The sequence below is a fragment of the Otolemur garnettii genome, unplaced genomic scaffold (assembly GCF_000181295.1).
Source record: "Otolemur garnettii isolate 467f Iridium unplaced genomic scaffold, OtoGar3 scaffold00016, whole genome shotgun sequence".
NCBI lineage: Eukaryota > Metazoa > Chordata > Mammalia > Primates > Galagidae > Otolemur > Otolemur garnettii.
The window spans coordinates 13,238,007-13,258,117 of NW_003852411.1; the positions used below are offsets into that span (position 1 = coordinate 13,238,007).

The window sequence follows — 20,111 nt, forward strand, 5'->3', positions numbered from 1 at the left end:
TGTCCTTGTTGTTTGGTAGGCCCAGGCTGGATTCAAACCTGCCAGCTCTGGTGTATGTGGCTGGCACCTTAGCCACTTGAGCTACATGCGCTGAGCCCCTTAAGAGGTTTACAGGAGTCTGGATTTAAACGTGTGAAAAATGGCTGACAAGAATTAAGTGACAGTTCAGAAAACTCCAGATCTTTTGAATACTAGAGGAAATGGAGTTCTGGATAATAGCCTATTTTATTTCATTAAACTTTTAACCTTTTTCCTCCCTCTTGATATAATTACCAATTCCCCCTTGTATTCTTTTTAATAAAATAATTGTAGGAGGGGGTCCCCCTGTATTCTTAAACTGGACATACTGAATATAGATTAACCTTCTTTTGAAGATCATAGTTACGGACATTGGCTAATGTTACCTGAGAGATGAGCTGTAGGAACAAATGATATAAATTGTAGTCTTGAATGAAAATCGCCTGCAAATTGACCTTCGGATAAGCTTTCTTGCAAAAGTTCTGGGTGGGCTGGGTGCTGTGGTTCACACCTGTACTATGGGAGGCCAAGGGAGGTAGATTGCCTGAGCTCAGGACTTTGAGACCAGCCTGAGCAAGAGCCAGACCCTGTCTCTAAAAAAAATAGCCTGGTGTTGTGGCAGGCAACTGTAGTCCCAGCTGCTTGGGAGGCTGAGACAAGAGGATTGCTTGAGCCCGAGAGTTTGAGGTTGCTGTGAGCTGTGACTCTGTGGCACTCTACCAAGGGCAACAAATTAAGACTGTGCCTCTAAAAAAAAAAGTTCTGGATGTCTGTTTTCTCTTTGGTTGTTTCCTCTGTACTGATAACATTAGTTTGGAACTCTTAATTATTTAACAGATGTAATAAATACTGAGCATTGTGCTAGGACCTGTAATTTGTCCGCTGATTCTCTAATTCTGATTTTCTCTAAACTCCGCAGAGAACATTGTTTTTCTTTTTAGGACATTTTCTTGCTATTAATGTCATCATTATTAAATATCTCATTTCCAAGTCATCAGTGAACTATAGTTACCTGTCAACTGGCAACCATTCTATGTCAGGTATATTCTCTTCACCCAGATAGTCTAAAGGAGAAGTGTCTCTCATCCTTTCAAGAATTTGATGTTCTTGAGAGTCTGTATCTGAAAGTAAAATTCTACATTACTAGGGAGTAAGATTGTGCTTGCTTAGATGTGATAGAGAGCTACAGTTTTCATCAGTTTTTTAAATATATTTTTAGCAGAGTTATGAGATAGTGTTGAAGATAACATCTTTAATAGAATAATAAAGTTGTGGGCAGTGCCTGTGGCTCAATGGGTAGGGCACCAGCCCAATATACTGAGGGTGGCGGGTTGGAACCCAGCCATGGCCAAACTGCAACAAAAAAATAGGTCTTCTGGTGGGCGCCTGTAGCCAGCTCTTTAGGAGGCTGAGGCAAGAGAATCACCTAAGCCCAGGAGTTGGAGGTTGCTGTGAGCTGTGACGTCACAGCACCTACTGAGGGCGATCAAGTGAGACTCTGTCTCAAAATAACAAAAAAAGGTTGAAAGATAGGTTACAGTTTCTGCATGTTGGGTCAGAATTTCTCATAAAATAATAACATTTTATACTTGTTATAGTCACCCTGGGTAGAGTGCAACTCCTAGGCTCAAGTGGTTCAAGTGTTTTTTAAGCTGAAAGAGATAAGATTGTTGGCAGGAAGATAATAAGCTGATATGAGCTTTATTTTCCTAGGCAGAGCTCTAAACTTACCTAGCATCCTAGCTCTTTTGGTCTCAGATAAGCCTGTAGCTTCAAAATCATCTTTGTTTAAAAAAATCAAACAAAGTAACATTTTTCTGTACATTAGCCTCAGGGGTCCTCAAACTTTTTAAACAGGGGGCCAGTTCACTGCCCCTCAGACCATCAGACGGCCAGACTGCGGGCTCCAGGACGAGTCGGCTGCTAAGCAGGACAGGCTGGGGCGGCAAAAACACCTGGTGGGCCCGATAACTGTCCTAGGCGGGCTGCATGTGGCCCACGGGCCCTAGTTTGAGGAAGCCTGGACACTCTTCCAGCAGCAGATAACTAATCGACACCTGTGAAAAGTGTAAGGCAATGGCAATTTTGAATTCCTTTTGCTTCATTTTATAGGAGCCTTCAACACTCGAACAAGTGAGAATATTGAGCATGCCTTCTGATTTTTGCCTGGGAACACAGATTTATTGGCACCTGCCTTTGGCATCCTTTGTTAAAATAGTTTTTTAAGAGTACTGGCTATATTGTGTGTGTGCGTACACACGAAAGGGGTGTCTGGAAAGTACCCAGCCATTTTTAATATTATTTTTCATATCACATGGCTGGATATAGATATCTATTTATATATAGGCTGTTTGGAAAGTATAGATTTATCTATATCCATTCTACCTGTCTGTCCATCCATTCATCCCAGAGAGAACAAAGTTTAGATGTTCTATTAAAGTGATACATTTAAACTTCTGCTTCATAGCTTATTAATTCATTATCTCATGGTTTGATAACTGCTGTTCATGATGTCTTAAAATCTTACAGGTTAACTTTCTAGTCTTTTTTGAATCAGAACTATTCTTTGAATTTGGGAATTATAAAAGCTTCTGTGTCCATTAGAATAAAAGGCTCTGAACCTTTGTTTTCATCTCATGTGATGACCTGGTGCTCCGAGGTTGGTAGGGTGGCTCTGCTTCATGAGATCATCCAGAAGCCTAAGCTTTTTGTGTCTGGCTCAGTCATCCTTTAAAGCAACAGTTCTAAAACTGTGGTCCATGGATCCTTAAAGTCAAAACTATTTTCATAATAATACTAAGACATTATTTGGCTTTTTCCTATGCTGTTATGATGTATAAAACTGCTGATGCCTTTGTATGAACCAAGGCAGTAGCAGCAACTGTTAGTAGTCATGTTTTTTTGTTTTTGTTTTTGTTTTTTTACCAACATGTATTCTTTCAAAAAGCCTCTTGTTTCACTTAAGAATGTATTTGATGAAATAGTAAAAATGTATTTTTACTGAATATTAACTTTTAAGACAAGTCTAAAGTATTTTGTGGTGAGATAGGAGGTACACACAAGACACTTCTATAGAATACTGCATTATGTTTGTTATTTTGAGGAAAAGTACTTGTGTAATTTCTCAGTTGCAAAATGATGTTAAGGAACATCATTTTTCCTTAACAGAACAATTCTCAGATAACTATGCCTATTCATATTTGGGTATTTGGCAGGTAGTTTCCTGAAAATGAAGGAAGGAAGCCTGTCACTTAAAGGAAAACAACTTAAAGTATTTGTTGCCAGTGGTAATGTTCGAATCTTCAAGTGAAAATAGAAGTTTAGAAAATCTCTGCTGGCTTTCAGTACTTAAAACTTTTTTTGATAAGTGATGACAGTACTAAATGTGAATTTTTGCTATGGTGGAATGAAATGTGTCAATTTTTGAAAAATCTGCATAACTTGGTAAAACTGTATTTTCTAAATATTTCATGGAGTGATGTTGCAAATACTTTGGATAAATAATCTATTCAAAGTGCAAGTCAAATCAATGGATTTCAGTGTTAACAGTATGAAAAACTAAATTAGTTTCAATCTAAAACTGATTAATTCAGATTCTACATTGCAACTCACCTTAAAAAAACTACCACTTGGTTTTGGGATGGTATCTAAGAAGAATATCCACAATTTTATGAAAATGCTACCTAAATATTTCTTTCTTTTCTAAAAGTGTATCCGTGGGAAGTTGAATTTTCTTCATATATTTCACAAAAACAACACACTGCAGTAGACTGGATGCAGAAGTAAATATGCGAATATTTCTGGCTTCTACTAAGCTACATATTAAAGAAATTTACAAATGTAAAATTGGATTTTCTCACAAAATTTTTTTGTTTAGGACGTGGTTATTTTTCATAAAAATGTAACGTTAACATATAATGGGTTTATTGCTATTTTTAAATGAATTGATAAACATTTTTTAAAAGTCTCAGTTTTAATTTCTAATATGGTAAATATCAATAGGTACAACCTATATAAATAATAGTTCTGTAAGGCCTTTAATTTTTAAGAGTGTAAGGAATCATAAGACTAAAAAGTTAGAAAACTGCTACCCTAAGTTTCTTTTTTATGGTCAGAGGTAACTCACTATGTTTTAGCCAGGACAAAACAGAAGAGGAGGACAAGCTCCTTTTCTTTTTAAGGAAGTTTTTTTTTTTTTTTTTAAATCACTTTCACATACATCTAATCCTTAGAACCTAGGCAGAAGTTGCAAGGCCACACATAATGTTTAGCTGGATGACCATGTGTCCAACTAAAAAATTCTGTTACTCTATGAGAAATGGGGAATAGATATTGGCATTTGTCTCTGCCACTGGCCATTGTCTGGATAAAAAACAAAAATAGTAATAATTGCTATTTTTAGGATGTCTTATAGTTTGTATGGTTTATCTCATTGTGTATTTCTAACAATCCAGTAGTTTGTATGATTTTAAAGAAGCCAAAAGGGAAGCCCAGACTCTGTCATTTAACTCAAAGTGATACAGTAAAGATAGATTGAATTTGGTAATCAAACAGCCTTGGATTTAAATCCTGACAACTAATTTTAGATTTACTAAAGTGTGAACTGAGACAACCCTCCTGAGCTTCTCTATCCTGTTTTACAAAATGAGTTTGTAACGGCATATCTTGGGAGATTATTGTGTGAATTATGTGAGATAACATATGTGATGTGTTTAGTACATGGTGATTGTTTAAGAAATATAGCTCTGTGGTTCTGTGCCTGTGGTTAATGCGCCAGCTACATGCACCGTACTTGCACATGAACCCATCCAGGGCCAGCTGAACAACAATGGCAAAAAAAAAGAAAGAAAAAAATACAGCTCCGGCCAGGTGGTGTGTGGCTCATGCCTGTAATCCCAGCACTCTGGGAGGCCAAGGTGGGCAGATTGCCTGAGCTCACAAGTTGGAGACCAGCCTGAGCTAGAGCAAGACCCTGTCTCTAAAAATAGCCAGGCATTGTGGCAGATGCTAAGGCAAGAGGATCATTTGAACCCAAGAGTCTGAGGTTGCTGTGAGCTATGACAGTACAGCACTCTACCTGGGTGACAAAGGGAGACTCTGTCTCAAAGAAAAAAGGAAGACGTCTGCTTCTCTCTCATCCTTTCTTCCCTTCCCTCTATCCCATCATAACAGAGCTGTCCTATGTAATTAAACGTTTTAATAATACCCAGAGGACCATGTGATTAATTGCTAAGCATTATAGTTTGAAAGTGTCTTAGAATCTGAACTTTGAACGGGACCGGGAGGAGGTGTAGCATTTTGAAAAAGTAGAGGACTGAAGAGAAGGTATTTCAGGTGAGTGGAATAACAAGAACAAAACATTGAACTAAAAATCCCTAAGGCAGAGAGGGTATCATTCTGGTTAAAGGCATCAATTAGAATTCAGGTGTCCTCAAACTACCGCCGCAGGCCCAATGCAACCCGCCTGCCTAGGACATTTATCCGGCCTGCCAGGTGTTTTTGCCGCCACTGCCTGTCCTGCTTAGCAGCCCACTCATCCTGGGGCCCCACAGTCCGGCCCTCCAACAGTCTGAGGGACAGTGAACTGGCCCCCTGTTTAAAAGGTTTTAGGACTCCTGAATTAGATTTTTGCAAAATTCAAGTGGGTAAGAGTAATAGGAGGTAGTGGGAAGGTCCTTGGGAAGTAGGCAGGTGCGCTGGATTGGTTAAGAACAGTTATAGAGACTTTGTTCTAATGGAGGCTGTAGGTAAAACTTTCTAACACAAGATAGAAAAAAATGAAAAGTGCCTTAAGAAATATATAGAATAAGTACTTTAAAAGTTCTTAAGGAGGGGCGGTGCCTATGACTCAAAGGAATAAGGTGCTGGCCCCATATCCCGGAGGTGGGGGGTTCAAACCCAGCCCCAGCCAAAAAAAAAAAAAAAAGTTAAAAAGGAAAGGTGATTACTTCTGACAGTGAGAATCTGGCTGTATAATTCTGTTCTTGTATGAATTTAATTTATGCTTATTTACAATGAAAATTATCACTTTATAGTTTTACTACAAATGTCATTTGAGGATTAAATAGAAATATCGACCACAAACAAGAGAAGATTATTGTGGAAAAATAGAATTTATATTGTTGTTGAGAACCTCTGAAATTTTTTTACATGACTTTTGGCATCTTCATAAGTTTCATATTTGGACACTTTTAAAATAGTACTTTATCCTGAAATTTTGGAGAGATGAAAAACTATTAGAGAATCAGTGTGAAGGAACAATATTATGAATTCTGATAAACTGAACCTTTAAGCTTGTTATTTGCATATTTGAAAATTCTTTTATATTTTAATAGTAATAAAGATTACATAGTCTGTATTGACAATTTGTCTTACTTAGGAATGCAGCTGTTTGTCATTCATGTTATCTCTATATTACAGTATTAAATAATTATTTTATATAGTAAACCAAAGCAGCTTGTATGTAAAGTTTGATTTGTTTGGAGTTTTTGTGTGTGCTTTTGCAAAGGTTGTTAAATTTTATTATTCCATATAGACATAAATATTTCCTAACTTATAGTTATAAAATATACATAATAAATTTGGGAGAAAACATTTCCCAGACATTTCTTTGAAAATAAAGTTTTTGATTTTTTTGCCTCATTTAGGTCAAAGTTGGAAATTGCAATACTCCTAAACCAAGCTTCTTTGATTTTGAAGGAAAGCAAAAATGGTAAGAAATTCTTAGTATCTTTAATGATGTTGTTGGGAATGGCTTAGGTGTTTAGGTGTTAGAAAGTAGTGAGCGGATTAACAGGTATTTTTATATTAATCCCTCTCTGCTACAGACTGTGCTAATGACAAGCAATTGGGAGAGGGATTAAAAGAATCTGCTTTTAGCTAAGTCTCCTAAAGGATTTTCTTATGTCAGGGTATGGGTGTAAGGAGTTCACAGCAGGCATACATACCTTACATATTTGTAGTAGGAGAGTACCCACAACAGCTGTTGCTTGAGATTTTCCTTTCCTACCATACAGCCCCTACTGAGTTGCCACTTCTCCCCTCTGTAGGGATCTTTGGAAGAAAGCCAGAAGGATGGGAAGAGGGAAGAACAGAATAAATCCCCATTTTTCACTCCTCTGTTCCCCTGTTGTAATTTTATCTAATTATCTGTGGATGCTCCTCTATTCTTGCCCCACCCACACCGCAGGAAACAGTGCTTATAATATTTTCTTGAAAGGGGAAGAAGCCCCAAAATCAGATACTGAGTCAATCTTTGAATGTGTAAAAAGATTATACTCTCCCTAATTTTTTTACTTACAATTCAGAGGTTCCCTCTTATCATTTATTAGGCCTTATTATTTCTTACTTTGTGTAAGTGAAAAAAGAGAAATTGTATACAATAGGGCATCTTAGTTATAAAAGAGAAGACTTTGGGGCATAAACCCTGGAATTAAAAGAAATACAGAGAACAGAGTTTCTTATTTTAAAAAGATGAAATATGGTTATATAGAGGGGAATTGCTTAAAAGAGGGATTCTGACTTTACATTTAGAATAGTCCTACACAGAATTTGATCCACTGGATAAATTGCCTATCTGCCAACTGTTTGTTACCCAACTGTGAGAAGATACAGAGCTTGAACCTGGATGTAAATCACTATGTCACTAACTACACTGTTTAGTTCTGCTGCTGAACTTTTTTTTTGTCTGTAGCATATTCTCAATGAAGGAAGCAAGGCATTGATATATATTCTGGCATGAGTTTTCCTGGTTGATGATAACAAAAGTTCTTTGGCATTTTATTACTATTCTGGAGAACGCCTTATGTAACTTTTATTGCGAGTTTTTTGTTTTGATTTGTGAAATTTTATAAGTTCATTATTTTTCCCTGTTCTTAGCAATTAAAATATGTTTAGATTTTATAGCCATTATAATAATAATTCAAGCAAGAATCATCAATGTTCTCCTGTAATCCTAGCACTCTGGGAGGCTGAGACAGGTGGATTGCTTGAGTTCATGAGTTTGAGACCACCCTGAGCAAAAGCAAGACCCCATTTATACTAAAAATAGAAAAACTGAGGCAAGAGGATTGCTTGAGCCTAAGAGTTGGAGGTTGCTGTGAGGTATGAGGCCACCACACTCTACCCAGGACAATAGCAAGGCTATGTTTAAAAAAAAAAAAAAAAAAAGAATCATCAATGTATAAGTAAAACATTAGATGAAAAAGGATTGGACAAATCTATTGCTAAAACATTAGATGACACTTTGGGAGGCTGAGGAGGGTGGATTGCCTGAGCTCACAAGTTCGAGACTAGCCTGAGCTAGAGTAAGACCCCATCTCTAAAAAAAAATAGCTGGGCGTTGTGGGCACCTGCAGTCCCAGCTACTCAGGAGGCTGAGGCAAGAGAATTGCTTGAGCCGAAGAGTCTGAGGTTGCTGTGAACTATGATGTCACTGCACTCTATGAGGGGAGACAGAGTGAGACTCTGTCTCCAAAAAAAAGATGAAACACTATTAACAAAACTATGGGTTACAGGCTGACCCGTGGTTTACTTAACTAATCAGAAAGGAGAAAACTGGCAGATGATACCAAGTCATCCGTCTTATTGATAGTGGGACAAACCAAAAACATGAGGGTGATAAAGGACATGTCACTTATATTCTGCTCTTGCTAAAATATTTAACCTGATTTTAATCATGATTAATCACTTTTGACAGGGATACTATGTAGGTGAGGAAACAATCAGACAAATCCAAATTTAGGGATATTTTGTAAAACATTTGGTGTGGACTCTTTAAAAAATGTTAAGACCATGGAAGACAAAGAAGACTAAGGATATATGAAACTCAGTGCTATATGTGAGTCTTGATTGACTCCTGGTCTGGGAGAAGAAAGCCCTAAAGGACATCATTAGGACAATCAGGTTTCTGTATTATATAGTATTGGTGACAAATTCCCAGTTTATATAAGCTGATATATTTAGGGGTGAAGTGTTAAGATGTATACAAGTAACTCTTAAGAGGTTGAGAGAAGGGTGGTGCCTGTGGCTCAGTGGGTAGGGCGCCAGCCCATACACCGAGGGAGGCAGTTCAAACCTGGCCCCGGCCAAACTGCAACAAAAAAATAGCCAGGCGTTCTGGTGGGTGCCTGTAGTCCCAGCTACTCGGGAGGCTGAGGCAAGAGAATTGCCTAAGCCCAGGAGTTGGAGGTTGCTGTGAGTTGTGATGCAGAAGCATTCTACCAAGGATGATAAAGTGAGACTCTCTCTCTAAAAAAAAAAAAAAAAAGAAAAGAGGTTGAGAGAAAATAAATTTAGAAAGCATAGAACGATGTTATCTTCATCATCAGAGCAGTAAGTTAGTGAAAAAACTGTGGGACTGCATTCTGTTTTACAGTGGATCAAGGAAATAGAGAAACCCTGGTTGAAAGTAAAAAGAACTGGCAGGGAAATACCAAGGAGGTATGTGTTGGGGTAGCCTGCAGAAAAAAATGAAAGGGATGACCCGAACTGGGGCTCACGACTAAAATGTTACTTTAGTATTTGTATTGTAGGAAGTCATCTCCTACTTTCTGACTCATTAATATTCTTATTTCTGCCCTTACCTTCTCTCACTTTTGAAGTCCATGACCAAGGCCTCAGGATTGACCATTGGTAGTTTATAGATGAGATAACAGCAGAAAGGAAAGGTAGATTTCTTGCATTTGATACAAGAAGTGTGATACATTGTCCCAGGAAATACTGTGTGATGATTAATTTTCATGCTACCAAAATACAATAAGCACAGTTATAATTCATAATATGAGAACTACCTTCTTGGGTTGTAGGCATATATTTTCAATAGGGGAGAGATTGGGTTTTGAGAAATGATAAAATCTTAGTTTTAGCATTGGTATATTATCTTGGTTTATATTATCTTGGTTTGTAGTCTTCTAAAATTCAACAGATACGCAATATATCAGTGTTATTAAAATTTCACGGAGGAGGGTGATTAGGAAAAAAACAAAAATACTTCACAGGAGTGATAAGGTTTATATTGTTAGACCAGTGTAAATGCAGAAAGAGAGGGCTCCTCTATGCACAGCTTGTCTTTCTAGCTGTACCTGTGAAATATCTTTATACCCTTAAAGTGTATGTCAATTTTTTTAATAATAAAAAGAAATATGCTGCTTACATTATTTACATATTTAATAACAGGGCATTTTTGATATTCTACACTATAGGGAAGCATGGAAAGCTCTTGGTGATGCAAGCCCCAGGCAAGCAATGCAGGAATATATTGCAGTCATTAAAAATTTAGATCCAGGCTGGAATCCTCAGGTAAGACTTAATGATTATAAATAATACTTTCTAAAAACTTATCTTTCTCTCACATCAGCGTTTGAAATGAAGCTTAGGCTTAAGTAACATGCTTGAAGTTTTACTTTTTTGCAACTGAAAAAGTTACTATAATATTTATTTAAGAATACTGTTCCTTATAAATGAACAATCAGTTACTGATGTTGAGAACTTCTCTGAATTATAGAGAATTTTTAAAAGCATAATTTTAATCACATAAGAACTCAGTTCGTGTCAGAATTTGAAAGAGTTTAACTTGAGGTCATTGTAATCCTGAGAAAAAGAAAGTTCCTCTTGGATGTTTTCTATGAGTACCTTCTGTGCAAGTACAGAATGTTGATTGATAAAGATAGAAAAGGAATAAGATATATATTTGCAATTATGTGGTCTAAGGTATAGAAAAGATAAAATGTATCAAACGTACGTGTTTAATAGTATAAAACAGGCAGCGCCCATAGCTCAATGGGTAGGGCGCCGGCTACATACACCAAGGCTGGTGAGTTTGAACCCAGCCTGGTCCAGCTAAAGCAACAGTGACAACTGCAACAAAAAAATAGATTGGAGCCTGTAGTCCCAGCTGCTTGGGAGGCTGAGGCAAGAGAATCACTTAAGCCCAAGAGTTTGAGGTTTATGTAAGCTGTGATGCTATGGCACTCTACTGAGGCTGACATAGTGAGACTCTGTCTCAAAAAAAAGTATAAAACAACAATAATGCAAATGGTAGGGAATGCAGCAGCAAAAGAGATTACTTTGGACTTTGGGAGCAGTGGATGTTGTTCCTTAAATATAACCTATTTTTCTGTTATACTTAGTGGAGAACATCTAGACAGAAGTCAGTACATATAGGGTTTCTATTTTATTTAAAATATTTTTAAACACATCTTTAACAGGTATTTCAGTAGAACAGAGGCTACACTGTACCATGTCAAAAATGCAAACTAAATTTTTTTCAATCAAAGTATTTAGGTCAAACATTTTAGTGGTGAATGAATTCAACAATTTTCAATGTTTTTATGATAACTGAATTATTTCCTGGGTACATAGTTGTTACTAGTATGAAGGAATTTTATTCCATCCATCATGAAATCATAAAATCTCAAAGTTTTAGATACCTTAAGTGATTATATATTATGACATACAAAGGTGTTTCTTAATTAATACAAGGGGGCTTGGTGCCTGTAGCTCAAGTGGCTAAGGCGCCAACCACATACCCCAGAGCTGGAGGGTTGGAATCCAGCCTGGGCCTGCCAAACAGTGACAACTATAACCAAAAAATAGCCAGGTGTTTTGGCAGGCACCTGTAGTCCCAGCTACTTGGGAGGCTGAGGCAAGAGAATCACTTAAGCCGAAGTTTAAGGTTCCTGTGAGCTGTGATGCCATGGTACTCTACCCAGGGCGAGAGCTTGAGGCTGTATCTCAAAAAAAAAAAAGAGTACAAGGGGAGAAGTAACCAACTTAGAATATGATATAATTGCCTTTGGGAAGTCATTGAAAAATTTCCTAATGTTTTTAAGGTGCATGAATATTTTTTTTAGAAATCTTTATGACTTTTATAAAACACCAAGCATGTATACAAATATATATTATGAAAGTATTAAGGTCTTAAAATTCGAAATTCAGTGGTCAAAGCAGACCAGGGCCCCCCCCCTGGACTCAGCCTGACTATATATGGCATAGTGTTTGAAAATGAGACAAAACTTGAATTTGAATGCCTTATGCAGAATACTTTTCAGGTCCACTCATTGTGGACTCATTCTTCCCTATTGATTTATACTTGACTATTGCTGATGCCAGACTGTGATTTCTTACCTTCCACACCTTAATTACTCAGTAAAAATTTATTAACTGTGACTCTTAAAAATGCTTGCAGATTCCCTGGAGTTAGGTGGTTTCTTCCTTATGGAAATCCAAACAGGTGTCAAAGATGGCTTTTTAAAAATATCTAAGTATAGGCCAGATGGAGTGGCTCATGCCTATAATCCTAGCACTCTGGGAAGCCAAGGTGGGTGGATAGCTTGAGCTCAGGAGTTCAAGTCCATCCTGAACAAGAGTGAGACCCCATCTCTACTAAAAATAGAAAAACTAGCCAGGTTTTGTGGCAGGCACCTGTATTCCCAGCTACTTGGGAGGCTGAGATAAGAGGATTGCTTGAGCTTAAGAGTCTGAGGTTTCTTTTTGCTATAATGCCGCAGCACTCTACCCAGGGCAACTGAGTGAGACTCTGTCTCAAAAAAATAAATAAATAAATAAATAAAAGAATAAAAATATCTAAATCTTATCTATTGAACATACTCTTGGGTAAGTAGAATCAAAGATATTTTCATATTCTTTAATGAATTATACATTAAATAATTAACTTAAAACTTAATGTGTTATTTAATACATTAAACAATGATACATTAAAATTATGTTAGTTTAAAAATAACAGAATCTAGTTGTAAAAAGGAATTTTATGTTTTATTTACATTTTAATTTTTAGTTTAAACACTGAGCTGGTTCCCTTTGACTCACAGCTTTTTTTTTTCTTTGCTCTTAGATTGGTAAGAGACAAATCATAAGCTCAATCTCAGAAGAGATTTGGTATTCAGTTTGTTATCTGAATAAGAATAATTTTCTTTTTGATATTTGTTTCTAAAAAAATAAGAGCAAGATTCATATTCTGAATGCTGAGTTCTTTGCATGTGTTGACCTTTGATAGCATCACAAAAATCTTAAGAGAAACTACTGTTAATTGCGTTTTAAAAATGAAGAAATTCAGGCATAGAGGTTTTGGAACTCGCCTAAAATTAGCCAGCAAACAAATAATGGCACTGGGATTTAGACCTAAGTTTAGGAGTCCAAAGCCCCATTTCTTTTTTTCTGACACAAAGTCTCACTGTGTTGCTGTTGGTAGAGTGCAGTCATGTCACAGCTCACAGCAACCTCAAACTCTTGGGCTTACGTGATTCTTTTGTCTCAGCCTCCCAGTAGCCCAAAGCCCCATTCTCAACTACTTTGCTGTCTGTTTTAGAGCTGACATTTGAAATATATCTGTAACATATAAATTTTTATATATGTATGTGTATAAGATAGTCAAGTAAAAGTAATTACTATTTTTGTCAAAGCTTCATGGTACCTTGAAGATGAATAATACTTTAAAATGCAACCCTTTGACCATGTTTTCTTTTATATTTCATCTTAAGAGTGTGTTGTTCATTGTCCAGTATAATCAAGGCATTTCTTTTGCCTTTATTTATTTGGTTCTAGGGAAATGGGATAAATTTTTATTTTGGTAATTTTTTTTGGCTCAGCACCTGTGACTCAAGTGGCTAAAGTGCCAGCCACATACACCTAAGGTGGCGGGTTCGAATCCAGCCCAGGCCCACCAAACAACAATGATGGCTGCAACCAAAAAATAGCTGGGCATTGTGGCGGGCACCTGTGGTCCCAGCTACTTGGAAGGCTGAGGCAGGAGACTTACTTGAGCCCAGGAGTTGGAGGTTGCCGTGAGCTGTGATGCCACGGCACTCTACCCAGGGGGATAGCTTGAGGCTCTGTCTCAAAAAAAAAAAAAAAAGGACATAATTTTTTTTAAAAGGTTTAAGAATAGAACAAGAAACTTCTATATGGCCTTTATCTAGATTTACCATTTTAAATTATTTATTTGTTGTTGTTATTATTTTTGTAGAGACAGAGTCTCACTTTATTGCCCTGGGTGGAGTGCTATAATTTCACAGCTCACAGCAACCTCCAATTCCTGGGCTTGGGTGATTTTCTTGCCTCAGCCTCCCAAGTAGCTGGGACTACAGGTGCCAGAATGCCCAGCTGTTTTTTTGTTGCAGTTTGGCCGGGGCTGGGTTTGAACCCACCACCCTTGGTATATGGGGTCGGTGCCCTACCCACTGAGCCACAGATGCCCCCCAGATTCACCAATTATTATTTTTGCTTTACCATACTCTGTCTTTCTTCACTCACACACACACACACACACACACAGAGTATATAACACACATGTTTGAAGAAATTTTTCTAAACTATTTGAGATAAGCTGGGTACATCATATCCTTTTATCACTAAATACTTGAGTGTTTATTTCCTACGTACATAAACCTTCTCTTGCGTAGTAGTTTCCCTACCCCCAATTCTCAGGGTGGATGTTCCAAGACCCCGCAGTGGGTACCTGAAGCTATGGATGGTACCAAACCCCATTGTCATCAATTGGAAAACATTCCTGTTCATGTCTTCTACCCACAAATTTAATGTCTTTTCCATCTTAACTAATTATTTGTCACTCATTGTGGCAATAACTTTTGAAGTGTTTTGAGGTTTGAGGTGTGATAGCAATAGCAAGAATTTCTTTATTCTTCACAATTTCACGAAGAGATTTGTTATTACTGTAAGTCTTAGTTTTAGATTATGATTTTTTATTTTGGGGGGGACAGAGTCTCACTGTGTTACCCTTGGTAGAGTGCTGTAGCATCAAAGCTCACAGCAGCCTCAAACTCATGGGCTTAAGCGATTCTTTTGCCTCAGCCTCCCAGGTAGCTGGGACTACAGGTGCCCACCACAACCGGCTATTTTTTGTTGCAGTTGTCATTGTCATTTAGCTGGCCAGATAATAAATTTGGGGGAGGAATACCACAGATTTTGGCCTTTTCAATGAGTTACATCAGGTAGTACATATTATTTGTCCCAGTAGTGGTAATATTAACTTTGATCACTTGGTTAAGGCAGTATCTGCTGGATTTTTCTACTGAACTTCCTATTTTTTTCCTTTGTAATAATTTGTAGGGAGATACTTTGAAACTATACGTAGATATCCTTTTCCTAAACAGATCTTATCCACTAGTTTAAACATGAGTTAATGATTTTCTAACTCTATAATTGCTTCTCTACTTATTATTTAGCATTCTGCTATAGGGATCAGCTTTCCCTTTTCCCTCCTTTTATTTATTTATTCATTGTCAAGAACTGTGAAAGGTCTGAGATTTTTACCCCATTTGCAAGCAGATAAGTTAGACCATTACTGTTCCTTAATGGCAGAAGGCAAAAGATTCCTGGGTTATAGCCAAAGGACTTTATTATTCATGGCATGGCAAACTGTATGAGCTTCATTTGGTTTGCATTGATTTTTTTTTTTTTTTGTATTCCTGAAGTCCCACAGGGAGATATAGGTGGCCCACGTTGGATTTCTGCATGTGTAGTGGGTTGTACTATAGGAAAGGAGCACTGAGTTACAGGGATTTGCCATTTTTTAGCAGGCAGAAGCAAGCCTGTTCCTTGTCAGAGGTTGGAGAGATATTATTTCATCTGTGAAGGTGGCTTGGTATACACAGAGTCCTTAGAAATGGCCCAGGTAAAGAGTGATCAGGGCCTGATGTACTGAACAAGAACATGTCAGGACACTCAGAGCCTGGTGGATTACCTCTTTCAATATTCATATTAGTTTAAACTCATGGATTTCTGTTTTATTCACTGGGCTATCATCCATTAACATCATTCACTTGGCCAGTTGGAGTCCTTCAAGATGGCTCTTATGTCCTTTTGACATGTCCTTATTATTTCTCAAGTATTTTCTTTTTTTTCTGGCACACAGTACTCCAAATTGTAGTAGTTTCTTAGGGTGTTGGAAGGGGGAGACCCTGGCCTCGGCTGGGGGCCGACAAGGGAGACAGCACTGAAGGAAGGAGACTTCATGTCAACTTAATGTATGAAGTCTGAGAGGCTGGAGAGGCATACGTTGTCTCCTGCACTGATTGAGGCAATGCAGCACTGATCCAATCTCTCAGGGGTCTTGTACTGTGCTCAAAAAATAGGATTAGAGCGGGGGAAAAAAAGGATTAGAGGGAAAGCTCAGGCTCCCTTACAGGTAGGTAATCTCTAATCTCAAACACAGGATAAAGGAATGTCTGGAATGGTCTGATAAAGTATATTTAGAAAAGGGTAGAGGGGGAGGCAGGTTTCATCCCTGCAGGGCAGACATCTTAACTTCTGTAATCTAAACTGATCATGAGCCCAAAGATCTTAAGTGCCTATTCTGCTGATCCCCCCACTCAGGGATGGTCATGTTGATGTTCCCTTGACTGGGCTGCCTCCAGGCTCCTCTTTTGTTTGGTGATTTGGGAGGAGCCACAAAGATGGTCCACCTGTGGGTGTTCTATCCTGAATTAGAGTGTGGTGGAGGGATCAGCTTATCTACCTGCCATACTAGGGCTATTGTAACAAACTAGTACTTCCTGGCTTAAAACAACAGAAATTTATTCCCTCACACTTCTGGAGGATAGAAGTCCAAAAGAAGGTGTTAGTAGAGCCATACTTCCTTTGGAGGTTATAGGGGAGAATCCTTCTTTGCCTGTTCCAGTTTCTAGTAGTCCCAGCATTCCTTGGCTTGTGGCAGTGTACCTCCAGTCTCTGCCTCTGCCTTCACATGGCTTTTGTCCTGTGTCTTTACATCCAAATCTCTCTCCTTTTTCTTGTAAAGACACAGTCCTGGATTCAGGGCCTACCTTAATCCGGTATGACATCATTTTAACCTACATCTTCAAAGACCCTAATTTCCAAGTAAGGTCTCATTTACAGGTACCTAGGGGACATATCTTTTTGGGGGACACAATTCAACCAACTACAGAGGCTTGTCTGATGCTTTCTCTGCCCCAGCCTTGGATTGGTTGTTTCCTGTGGACCGTTTGGTAAAGAACAGTATTTAGAAACCAGGATCTGTGTTCTGGTATGTTCATTGATACTGGGGTGTCATTGTTCAGGCCCTCTCAGGAGACAGACCTAAATAACACATACCTTCAAATGTATGTATATGTAGATATATGCGCACATACACACTTTTATCTATAGATGTGTACATATATATGTATACATATTTACACAGTTATACACATAGATGATCATAATAAACGTGTATATACATGCTTAAATAGCTTTCACAATATATATCCTGTGTCAGTATTTATATATTATATATTAAAAACCACAGTTCATATTGATAACCTCTGATTCCGGCCCAACACTACAAGATAATGTTCTAGTCTTCCCTTTTTCTATATTTGTAACTCTTTCATCTAATATAACCCTGACTCCCAAGTGTCCTCAGTGTATTTACTCATTTGCTCAAGCCTAGAGTAAATAGAAAGTAGTTTCAGAATTGCTAACCAGTGAAAAGCAAATTTACCAACTGAAATTGTTTATAGGAGTTTTGTTGTTAGGCAAAATATATGTACAGTGACATGCTTAAATCTTTAGTGTATAAATTGATGAGTTTGACAGATAGCAAGGTCCTTTTATAAAGACTTGGATGCAGTGGGAAAATTATTGCATCCCAGTCACCTTTTTTTTTTTCTGACTGTGACTTAATTGACACTTGAGAGCTTAAAATTCTATTTAATGTGAGTGCCCTGAGCCAATGAAGTAACCCTGTTCTAAGGGGGCTGCCCTACTTGTAAGTGAATAACATTGACATATAAAGCAGGACAACTGAAGTACAAATCCTGTAGTAATTTTAATTTATTTTCTTCTCTGGACAAATATAAATGTTTTATAACCTAATAAATATTGATAGTTCTAAAAGAGGACATTTTCCAAATTAAAGAATTAGATGTTTTTTGATAATTCCTGGATGAGATTGGTATTTTCTGTTGCTATTTTGAGAAGATTTTTGTTCCAAGGTACGTGGTGTGATGGATACTGATTCTTTTTTGAGTCCTATACAAAGGCTTTCTTATACTGACAAGATAAAGGTTAAATTTGAGGGTGGCGCCTGTGGCTCAGTGAGTTGGGTGCCGGCCCCATATACTGAGGGTGGCAGGTTCAAGCCCAGCTCCGGCCAAACTGCAACAAAAAAAGAAAAGAAAAGAAAGATTAAATTTGAGTTTATTTGATATCTCAGTCATACACATTAGGAAAAAAAAGAAAAAGCAGCCATTAATGATCTCTCTCCAGATTTCACTGACTAAAAGCCTAATATCATATATTTTGTATTATGAACTCAAAATTTATCCTCATCTGTAATAGACTACTGTTTCATGTTGAACCAAATATAAAATAAGGCATTTTGTTCTTTTTTGTAATATCTGTTAAGGTATTATTGGTACTGGTCAATTATTCATTCCACACATTAATAGTATACATATTTTCTGCAAGTTTGTGAGTTACAGTTCTAGGGCTATGAGGGTACAGCAGCAGTGACTACAGGAGGAAAACCCCTGCTCTTAGGGAGTTTACAGTCTGACAGGGCTAAGTAATACAATAAATAAATATTATAATGTATTAGTAAATATTACAGTGCATTAGGAAGTGATAATTCTATGGAGAGGAAACAGGGGAGAAGGATAGGGTATATAAAAGGCGGGAATAAAGTGGTCAGGAAAGGCCCACTGAAAGTTATATTGAGCATAGACTTGAAGTTAAGTGAAGGAGGGAGCCATAAAGGGGGAGCCATTCTCAGTAGAGGAAATAACCAGCCAGTCCAAGTCTGTAAAGGAGGATCACCCCTCATGTGCTCTAGAAAATCCAAGGGGGACTGACCCTATATAGGGACAGAGAAATAGAAAATGAGGTAGGATTGGGAACTTGGTGTATAGTCTTCTATAGGGATTATGGCTTTTGCTCTGAATGAGAAGGGATTACAGACTTGTAGAATATATAGGTATTCTTCCATATTTTTCAATAAATAACATTTTAATGAAAGTAATCCATGCATATGGGAAAAAAATTCAAATACTATGCAAGAGTTTGAAATGAAGCTTTTAAAAGAGCGCCCTTCCCCACACACTCATACACTCCTTCAGTCTTATTCCCTAGAAGTATCTTTTTGCTTATTACCTTTTTGTAAGATGGCAGGGCCACCTCCAAAACACTCAAGTCTAAATTCCTTTTTCAGAAAGTGTTCTTTGAAAGTTGAATGTTTTGGGTATAACATATAGGTAGTGCCTGAAACTTCAGCTCTCTTTGTCTTCTATTTTACCTCCGTGTCTACTGACACCTACTAAAACCTTTAGTGACCACCAGAGGGAGCAAAGTTCGTTATATATTATAAATAAGATGTGGTTTTATTCCCAGGAGTTTCTAGGCCTTAATCAGTGTTTCAGTGTTTTTTTTTTTTTTTCTTTCTTTGAGATGGAGTCTCACTGTGTCGCCCCTGGTAGGGTGCTGTGGCATCACAACTCACAGCAACCTCAAACTCTTGGGCTTAAGCGATTCTCTTGCCTCAGTCATGAGTAGCTGGGACTACAGGGGCCCACCATAATGCCTGGGTATTTTTTTTTTGTTGCAGTTGTCACTGTTGTTTAGCTGGCCCGGGCTGGGTTCAAACCCACCAGCCTCGTGCAAGTGGATGGCACCATAACCACTGTGCTACTGGTGCCCAGCCATCAGTGGTATTTTTAATACCTTAGTTTTCTCTCTTGCTTTTTTTTCCCCTAAATTTCCTAGATCTCTAAGACTTTTATATTTTCTCATAATCTTATTGGTAACTTAATTTTCTCTTCACTTAACTGGTTTCATGACATTTAAACTAGCATTCATTATATTATATTTATGTGTTGTCCGTGAAGATAAATAGCATAGATGGGGGAATTAACACTCTCTTTTGTTCCAGCTGCCAAATAAGTGGTTATCTGGCTGTCCTATAGTCATCTAGCCTTTTGCAAAACTATTCACCAGTAATTTTTGTGGCATTACCTGTGTGTCTTTGACTTATAAAAATTCATTGAAAGAGTAAATACATAAATATAAACTTATTTATAAAGACAGTCATACTTTTGAAATTCATATATATATATATATAT

The 20,111-nt window shown here is 37.6% G+C and overlaps 1 protein-coding gene across 1 annotated transcript in view; it reads left to right on the forward strand.

Moving 5' to 3' along the window:
• ACBD6 (acyl-CoA binding domain containing 6) overlaps positions 1 to 20,111 on the forward strand; it is a 214,038-nt gene that overhangs the window by 1,776 nt on the left and 192,151 nt on the right. The window contains exons 2-3 of the mRNA XM_003785668.2: positions 6,666 to 6,730; positions 10,221 to 10,317. Of these exons, the coding sequence (XP_003785716.1) occupies positions 6,666 to 6,730; positions 10,221 to 10,317 (162 nt within the window). The remainder of the gene's footprint in view (positions 1 to 6,665; positions 6,731 to 10,220; positions 10,318 to 20,111) is intronic.